Source organism: Chaetodon auriga, chromosome 4, assembly GCF_051107435.1.
Source record: "Chaetodon auriga isolate fChaAug3 chromosome 4, fChaAug3.hap1, whole genome shotgun sequence".
In the NCBI taxonomy this organism is placed as follows: domain Eukaryota; kingdom Metazoa; phylum Chordata; class Actinopteri; order Chaetodontiformes; family Chaetodontidae; genus Chaetodon; species Chaetodon auriga.
The window spans coordinates 20,821,889-20,841,424 of NC_135077.1; the positions used below are offsets into that span (position 1 = coordinate 20,821,889).

At 39.4% G+C, this 19,536-nt stretch overlaps 1 protein-coding gene across 2 annotated transcripts in view; it reads left to right on the forward strand.

Annotated features, from left to right (window-relative positions):
- fam13a (family with sequence similarity 13 member A) overlaps positions 1–19,536 on the forward strand; it is a 58,456-nt gene that overhangs the window by 13,257 nt on the left and 25,663 nt on the right. For both annotated transcript variants that reach the window (XM_076727686.1, XM_076727687.1), the window contains exons 6-9: positions 1,480–1,563; positions 2,432–2,518; positions 6,871–7,118; positions 14,426–14,467. In XM_076727686.1, the coding sequence (XP_076583801.1) occupies positions 1,480–1,563; positions 2,432–2,518; positions 6,871–7,118; positions 14,426–14,467 (461 nt within the window). The remainder of the gene's footprint in view (positions 1–1,479; positions 1,564–2,431; positions 2,519–6,870; positions 7,119–14,425; positions 14,468–19,536) is intronic.

The following is a 19,536-nucleotide window of genomic DNA, read 5'->3' on the forward strand; positions in this document are numbered from 1 at the left end:
TAAAATACACAAAGAATTGATAGATAGATTGAAATAGATTACACACATACAGTTTCACTCGTTTTATGAGTCATAGATATCAATAAATGCATAGCTGTAGCCAGGGTTTTGTAATACTGGGGTCATAAGTGCATGTTCCACTTCCCCAGAAAAATGATGACTCGACACTCTTAAGCTAAGAAAACCAGCTTTGTTTTCAGCTCGTAATGGTGTGTTTTCAGAATATTCAATAGGTTATTTATTATAAAAAGCATCAGAATTATCCTAATCCTTAAATGTATCTAAAATATTCAAAATCCCTAAATTTATGTTTTTCCCTGGACTGTAAATAAAACTCTGTTGGGCATATAATGAATTTTAAATTTCTTTTTTTTTTCTCTATTAGTAGTCAAAATGGAAAATACCAGAATTAGCCTTTGAAGTTTGTCCGTGTGCAGTAAAGAAGGTGAAACGAGAGGGGGAACAGCTGCAGTATGAGTGTCTTTTCAGCTATCATATCACCAGTGGAATTGTGAAGCTTTGGTTGAATTTCCACTTTGGAAAGACAGTCGTCTCAATTGTTGATTGATGACTGTGTTATTGAAACGTGACAAGGGCCATTTGATGCCAAGGTGGGGTGACCAGGGAGTGACTTTTGGGCTTTAGCTCCCCACGGGTTTGACCTCAGGGTACCTCTCAAATCATTTTTAACGTCATCAGAAATAGTGTCTGGTCCCCATGTGACACGATGCTTACCATGCAAAATAAAACCGCTGAAGCTGTTAATAATTTGAGAAATTAAGTGATCACATGCACCTGAGCTCTTGAAATCCAAAGGTCCAGATGTATAATGGCAGGAGAATTCCACCTGGAAACACTTGAGTCAGTTTTTTGTCATAACATTTTCAGTCATAAATGTCTCTGCTGTGTTGTGAATGCCTGCAAGGGCACAGCCACATGAGACCACGCTGACCTATGGGAAACCTCTCAGTCAGAATGAGGTTGCCTTACACATAAACATGCACACACACATAAACACCAACACATGTGCACTTGCTACTGAGACCCCTTGCCTCCTGACCATCCTCTTAATGCCTTTGAACGCAGCACATATGATCAGCGTTGTTGCCTTTTCCACCTGTCACAAAAATGCTGATGAGTAGGAGGTGTGCATGAAAGTGTTGATGTGAGTATATGCGTTTGAGGGTGCACATTGTCAACCTGTTGAAATCTATTCTGAGCCCTGTCGTTAAGGCTCACAAATGAAAAGCAAAAGTAGAACCAGCATACACAGGAGCTCTTCTAAAATGACGCCCTGATTGTAAAAAGATATTTCCTAACTACTGTATATGAGGCTACAGTTACAACAATAAGAAACAGGAGATCAAAGCTTCCTACCCTCTGCTAAGCATGCTTTGTTGCTCCTTTTGTTACTCTTACTGTATGTCCAACATAGGCTACAAATGTGAGCATCTTCTTTTGTCCTCTGTCTGGTCCCAGGATGCACACGTGATGGGTGCAGGCACAGAGAAGTCACCCAGCCACCCCAGTGCAAACACACTGACAGCAGTTCCCAGGACAAAGGTGCGTGCTCGGCTTTGCAGCAGCACACCTGCATGTGTCAGTCCTTGTTTATGCATTTACTCTCCTCAGTGTACCTGTTATGGAAATCTTTGCCTGAGTCTGTCTGTTGTTTATGTGTGACATTCCCAGGTCAAACTTGTGCAAACCCTTTAAATTCCCTTACATAGTCCTTTTTAACGCCAGCCATGTGACCTGTTTGACGTGATTAACATAACACAGGCATGTTTTGGAAAAGCTGTTTTCTAGCGTCAAAGCCATTTCTGTGTGCGTAGTTTTCCTGTGAGCTTTAAAGATGTTATCAGTGTCAGCTGACTTGTGTATACTACCAGGAATTGTAATCAGGTCACTCAGTGTGAATAGATGACGACCTTTCTAATAGTAGGCAACTAATAAAACCGATAAGTTATCATTTGTTTTCAGGATGGGAGTCTTTACAAATAGCACTGTTTGCATTAGCAAAATATTATGAACAAGTTTAGTCCATTCTCAAATGGATAGAGCAAACATACTGCAGGAGCGCTCATACTTGTATTTTTATATGAAATTGATGGTAAAATTGTGCAATAATAAGACATTTAATGTTATTTCCCCCAAGAAGTGCCACTGTAGCATGTAGCAAGTAATCGTTTTAGCTTACATGAATTCTTGATTTTTCTAACAACATCCAGCACATTAATTAGGCTTATCTTACAGCCAAACATTATTTCATGCACTCCGTCATCCAGGATTGTTTAAAATGCCATTAGCTGCCTTAGAAAATGCATTCTTGAACATTTAACCGTCTGTGTGCTGTTATGCAAATAATGTTTGTGTGCACTTAAAATCTTAATTTCTTTATGTTGCATTTTCTCTCTATACATTTTCCAAGGCTGGACAAAAAAACGCACCACAGAATGCAGAAGTTCTGAACAAATCCTCCACTAACACTCCACAGGCGAGGCCGAGGAAAAGGAAGGTACAGAAAATACGTTTATTACAGCCATTAATTCCTGTCATAAACAGTTTATGTTTGGGGTTTGGCCTAATGGTCAATACAGTCTTATTTCTCACCTATCCAAATAAATTCTTCCTCCTTTCTTATCTGCTGTATTGCCTTAGTGCTGATAAGCCTGAGGCCATCTCTCAGACAGCCTCTGATGCCTGTGGCCTCGCTGCTTAGTCACATGATGTGATTTGATAAAGGCAATTTACTGCAGGAAACAACAACACGCTTATTTGCAGTGAGAGACAAACATGTGCTATGGTATGCTCTTCCAGCTGTGTTGTGGTATTATTACAGATGAACTCTGCCACAGAAGCCACATTTGGCCCATGAATTTGATCACAGTGAAGGCTTAGAAATATCTTGTGTGTGTACATGAAGTAGGAATTGAGCTCTGGGTTCATTTTTTTTTCTCTTTCAAGGTCAATAAGGGAGCTACATTTAATCATTAAATTCTGTTTTTAAAAGTCAGTTACTGTGATTTCACATAGATGCTAGATTAAGCACATATGTTCATATTTGTTAATGTGATAAATGATGATTAAATTCTCTGAGGTTGGCTTCAGTTAGACAGCAAAGACAGACTGAAATAATCTCTCTGTGGTTGTCTAAACTGCAATTTTAAACAAAGATCTGATGCCATAAACTCGGTGTACATATCAATACCGGTGTCATGTAGAGATAAAAGAAATGCTGACTGACAGCAAGATAAGCTCAGGAGGGTAAAAAGTGATGATGGTTGTCTTCTTTCCTCAGTAGTCACTGAGAGCTGGAATGTAACTAAAGCTTATGGGTGTTTTCAAATGCCTGAACTTCAAGCTTGAAGTTTGGAAGGTAGTTTCTCTGCCCTCACTGTGCTCGCAGATGCACAGCTATGCAGCAAGCTAAACAAAGCTTCCAATAAAGGTTGATGATAGCGGGTTGCCTTTGAGGTTTTTATGGGAAGCAATCGTGAAACAGTATTGGAAAACAAATTCAGTGATAGTGATTACAAATCATAAAAGGATGGGATTCACTAAACAACAGTTAGATCATAGGTATTGTAAAAATGGATGATTACAGTCACAAGGAAACTGGATTCACAAGTGTAGCTGCTGTCAAGTTGCTTTATGCTTTATGTTCTTCAAGGAAGAAACAAAGAATCACCACTGAAAGATCATTATGAAGTTGTAACAGGAAGTGCGGCACAATGCTTTATCTAGTGTACATGAGTGTGCAAGCTAAAAAGAATAAATATTTAATAGTTCAGCAGTTTCTTGACTAGATTGTAGCTTCAGTAACACATTAGCTCCAGATAGCTTGCATAGTGGCTAGCTTGGTTAGCAGTAATAAAAAGCTGTGCCATATCAGAAGCTACTGTTTGTGTGTTGTACCAAATGCCGTTACACGTTTTAAAGATATTGTTGCATGTTATATACAGACATTTACAGATGTTATTGCACGTCTCTTCATTTTATGGAAATACTATTCCAGGTGTTAGTCGGTGAGTCAATGATGGCTCTGGGGTAAAAGCTGCTTTTGAGCCTGGAAGTTGGGGTCTTTACGGCACTGTAGTGCCTTCCAGATGGCAGCAGATAGAAGAGATGATGATAGGGGTGATCCTGCTGCATCTGCAGAGGCAGCGTAATCAGAAGATGTCTTCCTGTGAGGACAGGGGAAGTCCAGTTATTTTCTGGGCTGTGTTCATGACTCTCTGGAATTCTGTAATGCAGTGTGTCTTTACACACTGTAGAGCAGTAGCAGAAGGACAGCGGTAGAAGGACACAAGCAGCTTCATGGACGCGTTAGTTTTCCTGTGTCCTCATAACCTAAACTACTGAACTGAAATGTAGCAGTCATTACTGGCAAGAACTGTGCCAGTAGTGGTGGTTAGTAGCAACAAAATGTCAAACTGAAACCAGCTGCTGGTGTTAGAAGAGTAGCCAACAGCAGTAAACTAATGTGACAATATGACTGCTTCCTGTAGCTAAAGCTGAAGCCCCTCACTTCCTTTGACAATCAAAATAGCCTCCTCTGCTCTGAAAGACTCGATATCCTTAATGATTTATCAAGTGATTCATCATCACAATTAATATTAACTTTTATAGCTGCCTTTCCCAAGCACATCCTGAAGAGCCACTTCCTGTAAACAGTTTCCCTCTCAAGGCCAGACTCACCACAGGTTTGGCCTTGATGCTGAAGTTAAACACAATTGAAAGTGTAAGTTTGGGACTGATAGCCGCCCACACATCACCACCAGAACAACACTAAATGTTTGGTGCTGTGGCACTGTGAGGCACAGGTGTTATTAGTCTATAAACTACACAGCATTTTTCAGCCTCAGCTCAGGTCTAGTGGTGAGAGAAAAGCACTCAATTAAACAAACACACTTACACACACTAGAGAGCCCTAAACATGTCTGTATTAACTGTTTGATTTATACCTTTCATTAAAACACATGAATGTGTCATCAAATGTTGCATGAAAGCCTCCTCTTGCCATGACCACAAAAACATATGAACACTTTTTTGGAAATATGCAAATATCAGTTTTTCTCTTTTTGATCTAAAGTGCTGACACTGCCAACCACTATTTTTAAAGGTCTAGTGAAAGTAGTTGTATTGGTTGTGCAAGCAAGAACAGGTATGGATCAGATTGCAAAGACACTTTGACATCTGAGAAATGAGCTGTCACCAGTCGGTAAATAGAGATCAGTTAACAGAGGCCACCTATGACTGCCTTTTCACTGGAGCAGATTACTGCATACCAAAGTAAAATATTAAGTTCTAAGTTTATTTGGCTTTTCTTGCAGTCTTTTCATATTTTAGTCACAAACAAATTATTAGTTAATCCATGATTTAGAAACCAGGTCATATCCTCATTTTTGGTCTGTCAGGCATCTTTGCCGTCTGGCCTATTTAGCCCCTACTTGTTGTTGCTATGTTCAAGCTCTTTTTTATGCATAGGCAGAAACTGAAAACCAGGAATGGAGGCAGCATGACGGGTCAGTGGTTAACACTATTGAAACTGACCTGCAGTTTGATTTTTAGCTATGGCCGGCTGAGTTTCCATGACTGTGTCAGAAATCATTCACTGTTTGGTATATAGTCACTCTACGTCACTCTGTTTTTATTATGTCCTGTTGAAGTGTGTGTAATGATAATTATTAGGCACTATGTGGCAGGCTCAAATGAGCCACTTACCATAACTGCCGTCATACAAAAAATATGTAAATTAGATGATATGCAGATGAAATAAAAGAAAGTGTTCCATACGTTTTAGATTTTTTTGGGCAAAGCACTTAATCATGAAAACCTAACAACATAAACCAACCACGATAAAAGCACCAGCTCACTGACACTGTTCAAATTAATGTTTGCTCCACTATTTTCTACCTGTATTTTAGGATGAGTACTGCTCTGAAAAAACAAGCTAATGCCCACATTCATTTTCTCTTTTTTCCCTCTATGGTTCTCTGTGAATCACAAATTTAGCTAAATCAATTACAGAACCCTGAGGGGCAAAATCCATACCAGGTCTAGCTAAAGAAGCTTGTAGAGTTAATTATGTTGCCAAAGATTCACTCGTTAAGTGCACCAATGACTAAATCGAGGCAGCGTCTATAGATTTTAGAACAACCCATTAAGTTAAAGCCCAAATGGAAATGTTCTGCCGATAATTGGTGTAAAGAAAAAAGCAAGCCTTTCAATTTAACCGGTAGATGTTCATCTAGAGCCAAGCCTCTTTTAGCATTGGTTGTTTTTGACCATTATCACTACTGAAGCTGCTGGCGTCAGACCCATTTCATTCTGTGTTTACCGCAATTTGGCCTCAGTGTTCATGAGCAGCCATACCAGTCCTCTCCACATATATACTAAGAGAAGGCTCTGTGACACATTCTTTAATGCCTCTCTCAGGATTCCTTGGTTAAAACTCTTTAAAAATGCAGAAGGGCTCTTTTCACAATGTGGCTGTAGTTAGGTTAAGGTTCTACTCCTACACTACAGTCAGCGGGGCACGTTGTTTATACCCACTCAGGGTCAGCACGGTAAGACAAACATCAGTCTATCCTTACAGTTTTACAAGCTAACCTTTTTTCCCCTCGCCTATTTTGGAGTTCTTTTATTGCTCTCTGCTTGACCCCAGAAGATCTTCCAATGCATGTTTTATAGCAACCTGAGAAAAGGTTGAAAGCTCCAGTGTGTTTCTCTGTGTGTGGTTGTATGATGAGCTTTTATTGTGCAGAAATGTTATCAGTTGTGTATCATTTACGTCTCGTGCCGTCTCATGTTTCCCATCATGAGACTCACCTGCTGTTGGCACCTCTGTCTCTCTCTGTAAAACAGGTGAAGAAAGGGAAGAGTGACGGCATGACTCAAGTCGCCCCTCAGCCCCGCCGCTCTGCTGGGTTCCCCTGTGCAAGGCCCCTGTCCATACCAATAGTTTTGCCCCTGAAGTCCGATCTGAGGAGCCCCAGTCCAGAGGCCATGGAGACAGCTCCCATTCCACTGGCTCGCCAAGATACCCCGGACACTCCCTTGCAACTCCGCCAGTTTGACGTCAGCCCCGCTGGCAGCTTGGAAACCCTCAGCAGGTCAGTGTCTCAAAGAAAATGACAAACACAAACTGATAATTCATGCAAGTTTTAGACTTGGGATAAAAATCGTTTTGTTGAAATTATTAAATGACCCATTTTGTTTTTGAAAATAGAGCTTGGAGGTGTATTAAACATGCAGAGACATTCAGATATTTTAAGTATGTTGTGAGTTGCATTACTGTAAATTGAATACTGTGTAGAGTAAAATCAGAGATTAATTAATTATATTTGTTGAAACTTAATTTGCACTTTAAGCTTTAAATTATTATGTGTGAAGCCTGTTTTTCAAATATGTATCTTCAACCCATTAGCAACAAAAAGGAAAGCATACACCAAAAACTGAATTCAGGTACTCTGTGAAATATAGTTGAGTTGTATGATTTCATTAGGATCACAGTCTCATCTATGAGTGGGATCCTTTATGGCCACTGTAAAATAAAACCTGAGGTCATATAACACGAAAACCGTCACTGCTACATACAAAGCTAAACTCTTAGTTACTATGTAACAATTTCTCTTGTTCATTTTGTGAGGTTCAGTTCCAGTGTGGTAAACTAGGGGGATTGTAGCAGTGGTAAAAAGGTTATGACCACAGTTTGCATAGGTGATGTAGTATCAACAGAGGGTTAGGGTGAAGAATCCTGAGTGTCTGACAGCGAGCAGGGATCTAAAGCCCAATCCGCGTGGCAATGTGCCTTTGGCATGCAAACAAGCCTATTATAAGAAGCTGAAACTGGAACCACTTGGTATCAAGTGTCCTCAGTCCTGGAATAGCAAGGCTACAGCTGTGTCTGTTGTTGGGGCACTTGTTGCTTTGACCGAGGGCTTCGTCTAGCATTAAGCTTGGCTGTGATCACACCTGCACCGTTTGGCTGAAAATTTCACCTTATTACTGTTTAAAACCTCTTCTCACACACTCCAGTCTCATTTAGTATCACTACTTCGCTGACAATAGACTCTACGTAGAATTTGTCTCATTGTAAAAACTATTAAAATGAATTGTGGAGCAAAGCCAGAAATGTCACATTTGTGATGTGGAAGCACTAAGATGAAAAATGATGATGCTGATTTGGCTTCTATTACAACTTGTCGAACACACCAGTGACCTTTAGTATGACATTAATCAGAGTTTCAGACCGTGTCATCACCAGATCTATTAACACGTCACATAAAAGTTTAGTATGACACACACTGGTGAGCTCTCACACATAGCTGCATACTGAATCACATATGTCAATGTCACTTATATATATTTTGAAAAGTCATGTGAATTAGATATGATTTACAGGGTTTCTATGGAATGTATTTTTATCTTACATTCGTGTCACTTTTTCAGTTTTATTGGCAATGATAATTAATTACTTTATCCTGACAAACTGAAGTACTAATTCTGTGTTTAAAACCTCAGTTTTTCAAGTTTTTCTTTGCCCTTCACCCCCAAGATAATGAAGAATACTGCATGTATGACCCAAAATTTGTTAGATTAACAAGGCCAACCATCACTTTTAATGGATCAGACGTTCTTGTCTGTGTGTAGTGACGAATATTTTCTTTTCTTCAAGGGTGGCTTTCCTCAGCATGTCTGGGTATCATTAAATCTCTCGGTAGAGTTCCCTTCCACCCTTAAATTCTCCTTGTCAGGTCGCATTGGATGACCGATATACAAATACCATGATGGGGGACCACAGTGAAGTCAGCAATCTGAACTCACTGGTATTTACGAATAGACGCCTGCAGTTTGCAAAAAGAAACACACCTGCATTTTTTAAATATTGAAAGACTAAAATGATTTTACCATCTTTAATGCAAGAAGACTCTTGATACTCACTGATAGCGTTTCAATCAGTTTCAATTTGAAGTGGCTGTGAATTTGACACATAAACACATGGCAAATATATCAGCATTTTCCGTAAGAGGATCTATCTGTGTTTTCATATCTGTAGCTGCTTTCATGCCGGCTTGTCAGCTTGCTCTCACTTTCCATAGGTATGTGTCAGACATGTCTGTGTCAGCATACTGCTGCACATTCTGCAGCATATCCAGTGGGGCCACAAGTGACCATATCCAGAATGACAAAATGGAGGAACTGCTAAGCAGCAAATTTTAAACATGTCTGATGATGCGTGTATTAGATTTGACACGTGCAATAGTGTTGCAACTGATCTCATTTAACATGTAACATATTTAACAAAACACTTTGCTCTTTATCGAATACATTAATCCAGTAATTCTGTGTGCCATAACGCTCTCACCTGTACCTGAAATATGACCTCATGCACCGCACAGGCCACATGAGCCAACATAGCAGTGTCATGTGAACTTATTATGCTCTCAGCATTGCGTAGTTGCACGTAGGGGATGCATACTGGCTTTTGTGTGAAGTTGCCATGGTTCACTGAAACTTGTGATGTAACCATCGGGTTTCTTAGAAGCTCATTGGAAATAGGTGGGAGTGAGGAACGTTGCAGTGTGGTGTGAGTGCAGGTTCCCTGTGGATATAACAGCATTGTTAGCCACCTGTCAGGAACTCTCATCCATCAACACAAAAGCCTGACAGCACATATTTACAGCAAGAATCTGCTGGCTGGATCAAACCGGTTCTTCTGCACATTTGATGTTTTTGCCTTTCTTTCCAATTCTCATACAGGACAGTGGCCCCTAAACATACTAAGATTTTAGGTCTGTAAAGACTCTGTCAGTCAGGTCACAGGATATCTACAAATGCTCAAAGTCAAAACCAACCAGATTTGCTGTTTTGTTCTTGAAGATACTCACAGTTCATCCAAGAGGCTACTTCAGGTTTCTCATACCCAAAATTCCCCACCAGGAGAGCCGGAGCCTTATGGCAAAACATGAAGATGATGATGATTTAAATTTGGTGACAGCCTGATCTACAGCAAGGTCAGATACCTGCCTTCATTGTGAGGGAAATGGATGCCTGCAGGTGCTACCAAGTCAGTGGTCAGCATCATCTGCATGTCTTTTAGTTTGTACTGAAAAGATAATTTTGATAATCGTTTAACCAACTTTTCATGCACAAATGCCAAAAAATCACTGGTCTAACTTCTGTGTGAGGATCTGTTGCTTTTGTCTGAGAAGTTTTGGATCTTGACTTGTTAATCAGAAGATGTGTGAAGATGTCAGTTTGGCTTATGATCTCTGAGAAATTGTGAGGAACACTTTTCAATATTTTCTGATATTTTAAAAAGTCAAAATTCTGAGTCCAAAAAAGCTAATTGATTAATTGATATGACAGTAATTGTTAACTAATCATCATCACTAATTGCCACAATCCTAATTTCACAAAGTATGTGGAATTGTTTGTCATTTTCCTTTTAATCTTAATAATGTGTTGCCGAGGTGATGGTCACAATGAAGGGATTTGACAAAATGAACTGCATGTGAGGGCTGGAGCACAGATATTTCATCTGTGAGCCGTTACATTTGTCTGAAGGTCTATTTGTGCCTCTGTTTAAAACCTGAAGCATGATGGCTCTGCGCCGCTTTAGCACCTTTTTCTCTGCTGGAATGAGGGTATACCAAGCATAGCTTAGCTGGGCTTATCCAACAAATACTTTAGGTCGTGACCGCCACACAATTTGTGCTCGGAGATATTCTAAGAATGTCCAGCATCTGTCGGAAAGCCGATGATTTGGGGGTCCTGAATGAACCGTAGACTGAACAGAGGGGCTGAGACACCAGTGGACTCTGGCTACGCAGGTCTCAAATTCTCCTCCTTCATTAATCAGTGCAGAAAAAGAAGAAACACTTCACAGAGAGATGATGCATTTTACAGCTGTCTTTGTAGTAGTCTTGCCTTGCCAGACTTTTTCAGCTTTTGTCTTGCAGTGCCAGTTCAAGGAATAGCTTCACTTGAGCTATTTTGAGCAAAGATAGTGTTAAAATTGACTTGATCTCACCTACACATATTCTGGTCATGCCCTGTATTAAAAGTATTCTGGGATGAGATATTTCAGGCACTTAAAAAGGTGTTTCGTGTAAATATTACCCAAGACCCATGATTTGTCCTATTAGGGCTAAAACCCCAAAATATCCAGGGAAGAGCTGCAAATTATCTATTACAGATCCTACTAACTGCCGCACTGAAATGTATAACAATTAACTGGCTGAAACCCGAACCACCAATTTATAATCTGTGGATTCGGAGAATCAGGGATATCTATGCGATGGAACATATAACTTACCTCCTAAGGTTACAAAAGAATACATTTGATAAAAGATGGAGTCCTGTAATGAATTTACTAATGCAGTGAAGTCCCCAACTCACTTGATTGTTAGTGATGTAGACACACACCCTTCTCATTGACAAAAAAAAAAAAAAGGAATTATATTATTCCCCCCCCCCCCCCTTTTTTTTTCTTTTCCTTCTTTCTCTAACTGGTTTTTATTTTCTTTTTGCCTCCCTTGCTGATATTTTGTGTCATTATCATGTTGTTATTGTATGTTTTTTTTTTGACTTGATCAAACAAGTAATCACATTTGTAATCAGCCAAAGACCCAGTGATGGTGCCTCCACAATAGAACTCACATCTGAGATTTAGTAAGAACTTAGAACTTAACTTCAATAAACAGCGAGTGTTACTGCATGTCCTAGAGAGATTTTGGAAACAGTAAGACAGGGCAGGGTGGAATGAGAGGGATCCTGAAATCCCAGACTTTCTGCATCTGCTTAGCCGGACTGCCTTTGTCTATACATTTTTAAAGGTGTTGAGAAAATGGAGCGTGTCCAGCTTGTCATTGGTAGTTTTCCATTCACCCTGGAGGGATCATGCATTTTCCGAGTACCCCTACAAAGCTCCTTGTTATCCCTCGGAAAGGTAGTGGGTAAGCAGGATTTCCGTTTTTGCAATTCACGGCAGCAGTGCCGGCACATTATTTTAATACGCTTGCCAGACTGTGTAACACCAGTTAAGAACAAAAACTGGTGGAAAAAAACAATCACTGTGGCTCCAAAAGAATTTGGAAGTGTTAGCGGTGAAGTACACCTGCACCAAGCAACACGGCCACATTTCCTGTACATTGTGTCATTTGAGAAGACCTTTGAAGTTCAACGAACTTTGGCCCATTTTGATTCCTGCCTGAATTGAAACCTAAATCCTTTGTTTTGAAGTTGTTGAGGTGCTGCCCAAAGGACCATAGTGGTTCCTCCTCCCCCCAACACGCCTGCCCCTAACAGTAAGCCACATGAAGGCACGTCATGTACCAAAACACAGCAGCGAGCCAAACATTCACTGATTGGTCCATTCAACAACAACTCTGTCGTCTGTGTTCAAGAACATCTGAGATTCAACATGTTTACAACTTACAATCAGAGTGATTGTTTACTAACAGGCAACATTATCTCATAACTGTTCCAATTTCTGTTTTCTTCTTTTTTTGAGATATTTGTGATTATTAATCATTATTTAGACAATAGGGCTGCTAAAAACTAACACTTTTTATTATCAGTTGATCTGCTGATAATTTCCTTGGTTAATATTTTTAGTTTGTTCTATGAAATTGCTGAAAGTTGTGCCCATCACAATTTCCTAAAACCCAACATGATGTCACCACAACAACTGTTCACAACCTAGTGACAAAAACGGGCAGCTGAAGAAAATGGAGGAAAGCAGCAAATGATCACAGTGAGACGGTGGAACACGGTCAATGTGGCATCTTTGCAGAAAATAGTCAAATTAATGAATCAATTATCAAAATAGTTACTGCTTATTTTTCTGTCAATAGACTAGTCAATAAAGTGCCTCATTGTTTCATTTCTTCCTTGAAGGAATTTCATCACATCTGGCACAATCTTCCACTTGGACTCAGTGATCGACTGATTAGAAATGTTAGTCAAAGTCATTGTGACCTCACAAAACACATTTTAACTCAAAAATTTGTACACTAGTTATGACAAAATTTCACACAAATGTCTTATAGAATAAAATGAATTGATAATGTTTCTTTCCCTGTTTGCTTGTCACTGGTTTAAAGTGACAAATAGTGGCATTGTTGTGTCTTTCATAGAGAAAATCGAGGCCTTTTTCACAGCGGACATTTTGACTTGTCATAGCAGGAAATGGGGAGGTGTTACTAATGACATTAACAATGGTTCTGTTCTGTTCCAGTGGTTGGATGATTAATCGGGTTGTTATCTGGTCGATGGTTGATGTCTGCTCTCTGAAGGTTGATTAAACACAAAATGTTTGCAGACACGTCAGACACTATGCACATTTTTTGATTTCCAATATTTGCTTGCTCGAGTGAATAATAGATTAGCGTTAAATAAGTGTTAATTGCAACAAAAACAAAGAGGTGCTGCTGGTGCGCGCTAACATTGTTTATTTGACTTTTTATTTATGCAAGTTTACAAATTTTGTTGTCTCTCAGAAACGAGATGCTGCTATCTGCTGATGAATGCCGTTGTTAAGTGCACTGAAAAGTTCTTATTATAAAGTTTAGTACTTTGGTTTCCTGTGGACATTTATTTATTTATTTATTTATTTATTTAATTTAAAATAAGTGTAGACAATAATATTAGTGTTAAACAATTTTTTTGTTTAAGTTCAACAATTGTGTTTTATTTGTTGTTATTGTTAATTTTTTTGGAAAAAAAAACTGCCCCCCTGCTCTCTAGATATCAGCATCGGCCATTGAAAAACCCTTACAGTCAAACACTAATATGGTTAAGTTGCAGTTATGAAATACATTTGATATAAAGTTTAGTTGTCATGTAGTGTCATTGTAGCAAGACGTTAATGAATGATTGCTCATATTGACTGAAATAAACATATAAAGGCAGCATTGATTTAACACTTACTTATTTGTTAAGTGGTCTAACAGTTCAGGTTTGGTTGCAGTGTTTTTCTTCCTGCTTTGACTTTAGGGAAGATAATACAGTATTCAGCTCTGCTTGGGAAAACAAAACTAGACGATTATGAAATTTTCAGCCTGTAAGTGCCAGGATATGAAAATCTTAAGCAACTTCAACATTCAGTGCCAATGCTGAGTTCCTCTTATCGTTGCATAATTTCATCATGTGTTGCTGGCATACATCCAGTGGCAGCAGCCTGCCTATATTCTAGAGCAGCTCTCATAATAATTACCAGAGACAAGTTCCACAAAGCCACTGATCTGCAGCACTGCATGGCTATTATTCTGCAGACAAAAGCCAGCCTTATGCTCCTATTTTCAGCCCCAGTGACATGTAGTGATGGGGGGTTGGGGTGGTTAAGGTTTTTATGCCGTAGCACTTCATAACCACATCCTGCAATTAATTATGTGTGTTTGTTTTCATATTTCAGCTCTCAAGAAGAAGAGAGGCCAATATCTCCTTTCTACATGAGGTAGGCCTCCTCTTGTGTTAGAAAGCTGGCAGAACTGGGTGACAGTATGTTGTTTTGAACTGGAGGTGTGGGGGAAGTGGCTGTGTGCTGCTTTAGTGCATTATCATCGGAAACAATGGAGCCACCAGTTAGAGGGAAAGCAGGGCAGCGTGCATATGCAACAGTTTGCTCACCACTGCTTGGTTATTGAGGTAGAGGCAGCCACAGCACGTTTCATACACACCACTTAAGCAAAAGACATGTCTGGGCGAAGACACTGGTTTCAGATTGATGTGAAGGTTATGATCATAGACCAGTGCAGGAAGAATAATAACTGGAACTATTTTGATAATAAAGTGTTTCAAGCAAAAATGGTGAATAAATGCCAAACGGTCTCTTGCTCCATGCTCTCAAGTCAGAGGATTTGCTGCTTTTCTCTGTCAACTGAGTGTATTTGGGTTCCACACTGTTGGTCGAACAAAGCAAGACATTTTGAGACGTCACCTCAGACTCGGGACAGGAAGTTGCAGTGACATTTTTTCAACATTTCTTGCCTTGCATTGATTAATCAAAATAATAAATAATATAATATCATAAATAATATAAAATAATTGGCATTAATGAAAATAAACTTAATCTTTAGTTGCAGTCCTAACGTTATCTGACTACATCAGACAACCTTTTCTCAACCTAATATATGTTTTTGTTATTAGTGCCAAAGTGGAGCATACAGTCTTGTGGGTTAACCCATTGCAAGTGAATGGAATGACAATGCATGTGTACTATGGAGAACCTCATGTTTTTGCCCGAGGGAGTGATAATGTTTCACTGCAACCTCGCCACACCTTCTTGATAATCACCTGTTAATCATCAATGACCCGACTGTCATCGTTTCCCAGTTTACCCTCTGTGCATGTTGACCTAAAGCCTTGAAAACTCAGCAACTTGTTCAGTCAGTGTTAACAGCTGGTTCGACAGTTTGTCCGTTGCAGTTGGCACATTTTGAAGTGTTGTTTGCTGATATGACCTGAGAGATCATATGGCTCGATGTTGTTTGTGTGATCAGGAATAAAAAAAGAACCAAAAAGACCTGAATAGACAAAGGAGCAATGCTTCACAGGATAATTGTCATAGTAACTAAGATAAGGCACTCAGAGCTGACGACAAGCAAATGCTGTACAACTTTCCTAAGATTTTTATAGTCTAGTTAAATCTTGCTGTTGCAGAATCACAGGTGACAACTTGTAGACGACCAGAATACTTTAATACTGACTTTTGTAGAGTTTGCAAAACTGTTTTGTAGCAGCAGTAAACCTGGACAGAACAAAAAAAGCTTTGTATTAACTTTGAGTCTTCTCCCTTGGTCATAATGCAATAAAACAAATCCTTTTCATCCATTACAGAAAGTCAAAGGTCCCACCTAGTGCACTAATCCAAGTCCTATACATGTGGTCAGTCATAGAGTCAGCTATGTACAGTATGTGTACTATATAATACATAACTACAACCTGTTTTACTTTAGTGTGGGATATGTAATCCCTTTTTATGTGTTATATAATCTCTGTACTCCAGCAGTCTTACTCAGTTAACTGGAGATGGCATTTTACTACTCACATCTGCACATGATGTCCCATTTAAAACATTTCGTAACTCTGTGACTCATATATAGCATGTGCAGACACACAAGTATGTATATGTGTATATGTTATATGTGCATGCAGTAACCATGTACTTGTAGATGTGTATACCTCATAAAGGCTTCTGCACTTTAATGTGTTGAATTTGAATAATTGAATATAGTTTGAATTTGAACTCTCAGACTAAGGTTGACAGATGAAGAGAACATGAGGATATGGTCTTAGGTTTACTGTGCTGACTGATGTTTCATTCATTATCACTTCATGTCTTCCTAAGGCTGCCATCAGTTTTGCAGATTTAAGAAAATAATAATTAATATGTTTGCATGGCCAAGAGTCAGCAGCCATGTTAGCAGCTCTATGAGGCTTTACTTAGACACAGCAGTGCAGTAAATGCTAACATCAGCATGCTAAAGGTCAGATTATGTCTCACCATGTCAGAAATCAATACTGCTTAAACTTGAGGGAGGCGGGAGATTTGATATTGTTAAAATATGGGACTGCACTTTTTCTGACAGTTGATCCTGGAAGACATTCATAGCATTTCTCACACGGAAAGTAGCAGGAAGAGAAACACTGGCTGTTTCCAAAGTTATTAGTATGTCCAACAAGCACTCCTGAAGAATCGGCAGCTTAACATGCAACAATGACAATGTGAACTTGATATTGAACTTGTTAATGTTAATTTCTGTGTTTTATGTAATTGTAAATATAATGTCTGTCAGTTTTAGACTGTCAGTTTAGAAGAATAAACTACTTGACTGTCAGACTCTTTTATACACTTAAAAAAACATTTTACAGCTTGGTAATTATTAGTTTCAGCCCCAGTCTGTGTCGCTGTGTCTGAAAGACTCTTGATGCTTTCTCTCCCCCCTCACCTGAATCTCTCCCATTCACTTCTCTTGCTCACGTTCATCAATGACTAACTCCACTTGTACTTTGTCACATACACACCTCTCTCTCTGCTGAAGTCTACACGCACTCCTTCATATACAGAGACTCTCAGGCTGCCATGTGGGAGCTTAACCTCAGCCCAGCAAAATGGATCATAGATGAATGTAATTTTCATCTGTTTGTTGACCAAAGACTCTAAAGTTCCTGGCTAATATCTGACTGTGGTGTAATACTGGATTACCTGAATGGACGTCCCTGGGTACACAGTGCGAGGGATTTAACTGGTATAAGCCTCTGCTTTGGAAGCTTTGGAGTTGTTTCCTCCTTGCATTTTATGCCTTAAAGACCACTTGACTTTAAAACACCAACACAGACATTAAATACGGAAACATGTTATTTTGTTCTTACTGTTATTTGCATTGCAGTTTTCTTAGTCAGAAGGTCCTGATTGAAGCAATTATATGAAGCAAACTTTAAGCTCTTGTAACACAAAGACTTGCACTGCTGGCTTTTTAAAGTCACTCACAGTGAAACAAAAATAGAGTAATTAAACTGCCAGACATATCATTTCATTATAGACCTGACTTAACAGTTCACTAAATCTTTGAGACACCATCAGTCTGAAAACACAAAAACAGCTGATGACTAGCAAATGATTGCTCAGGTAAATTTAAAGTATTGTATTTTGAGTCTGTCAAAGAAATTGTTCCATGATATATTGCTAAATGAAGAGTTCAACATATGAAGCTATTCCTCTATTATTTGTCCATTCAGTGTGAAGCTGTTGGCTTGCCTCTGTCCAGAGGTTAACAAAATCAGCCTACCAGTACTTCCAGTGCTCACTGACTAACACAGTACATCCCATTTGTTCAAGTCATGCAAAAACTTACAAAACGTACAAAAACTGTAAAATTGTCCATTTGTGGTTTTACAGGGGGTTATGCACCAGAATATTTCTTTGCCGGTTTGCACAGTTGACTTCCTGGGGATTCTGATGGTTCTCTTGAAACCTCATGATGATTAGACTGCAGGAAACTGCTGCGCCTGGCCAATAAATTGTCAAGCACATAACCCATGGCAACTTGGATTTCATGGATTAAAACTGCTTCCCAGATGCTATGGCCTGTGACAATAAGGAGAAAACACACCAAAATCAATCAAATTATTCTAAATGTGGGGGCCATGTTGACAGAGAGCAGTCAGAAATGCTAACACTGGGTGTCATTGAACCGTTCGATTGTCTGGACAAACTTGAATCCTGTTTTTTTTATTAGTGGTTCAGCAGACTCATAGTGCCTAACATCTAACATGGCTCAGAAAAAGCTGAAAGGGATCGACTGCTTGGTTAATTTCAGTCTGTTCAGGGGACAAAGCCGTCTTTTGGTAGACTGGATGGACCATTTTTTGTTCTTTCTTTGTCATCCATCGGCCAGGCCTAAGGTGATGCACCCTGTTACACAGCTGCCTCTGCACGACAAAGACAAAACATCACAGCCTCAATGTCAGTGTGTTGACAACCAGCTCATGGATCATCTCCTTATTCCTCATTCCTTCACTCTCCCTGCTCCCCTGCCTCATCCCCCTCAGGATTCACTGACAAAATACAAGCACTTGTTAACACTGGCATTGAATTCACTCCTCAGTCACTGCAGCTTCGCCTGTCTCTACCCCAACCAAGTACATTCTGTAACACCAACCTTGCTGATAATGAGGACAACAAAACGAGAACTCTCTCCTGGCCGGGCTGGCGAGACTGATAAGTCCAGCAAGGTCACCCAAAGTTTGCCTTATCAGTCTCGCCCCATGTTAATAGATGCCACTTGAATCACCGGTTTTCAAATGAACACAAAGTAAATCTGTCTGCGCTGATGCCAGACAGCACAAGAAAGACGGGGTTCCTGCTCCAATTCTACCACAATCTGCCTCTTCTTTCTCGCCATGAATACTTAGAAACAGGCTTTTCGATTGGACTTAATGTTCCTTCCTGTTTTGATAACTAGTTGAATGGACGGGATGTACTCAACTGATTTTGCAAATTCAGCAAATTTGACATCAGTTCTTTGTCACCCACAGTCTGTCTTCATCTTATTACAGAGAGCTTTTATTGGCAGTGTGGAAAAGCTGAAGACAGGTGGTGAAAAACAGATCTCCAGGAGCATTATGAAATTTATTAAGAATGGAATAAAGACTAATTTCAAATGAGAAATGCGAGGCAGCCCTTCTCTCATATCATCGCCTAAGGTTTTGTCCTAGCTTCCATTTATTCCCAAATAAATTAGCATGTAACAGTTTGATCCTAACGGCTATAAAACCTCAGAAGACATTGTGCAACATCTAAAATCGTCCTCATACAATCTTGATATTCTCCCTGTAGACTTTTTTAAAATAAATAAATAAATAAAATTAACCGCATATCATCAGATCTTCTGCAAAGGTCATTACTTGCCTACTCTCAGGCTATTTCCCACAGGTCCTTGAAACTGCAGCCATTCTTAAAAAATAACAGTGAGCTCACCAATAACTAATTACAGGCCCATATCAAACCTCCAAGTTTCAAAC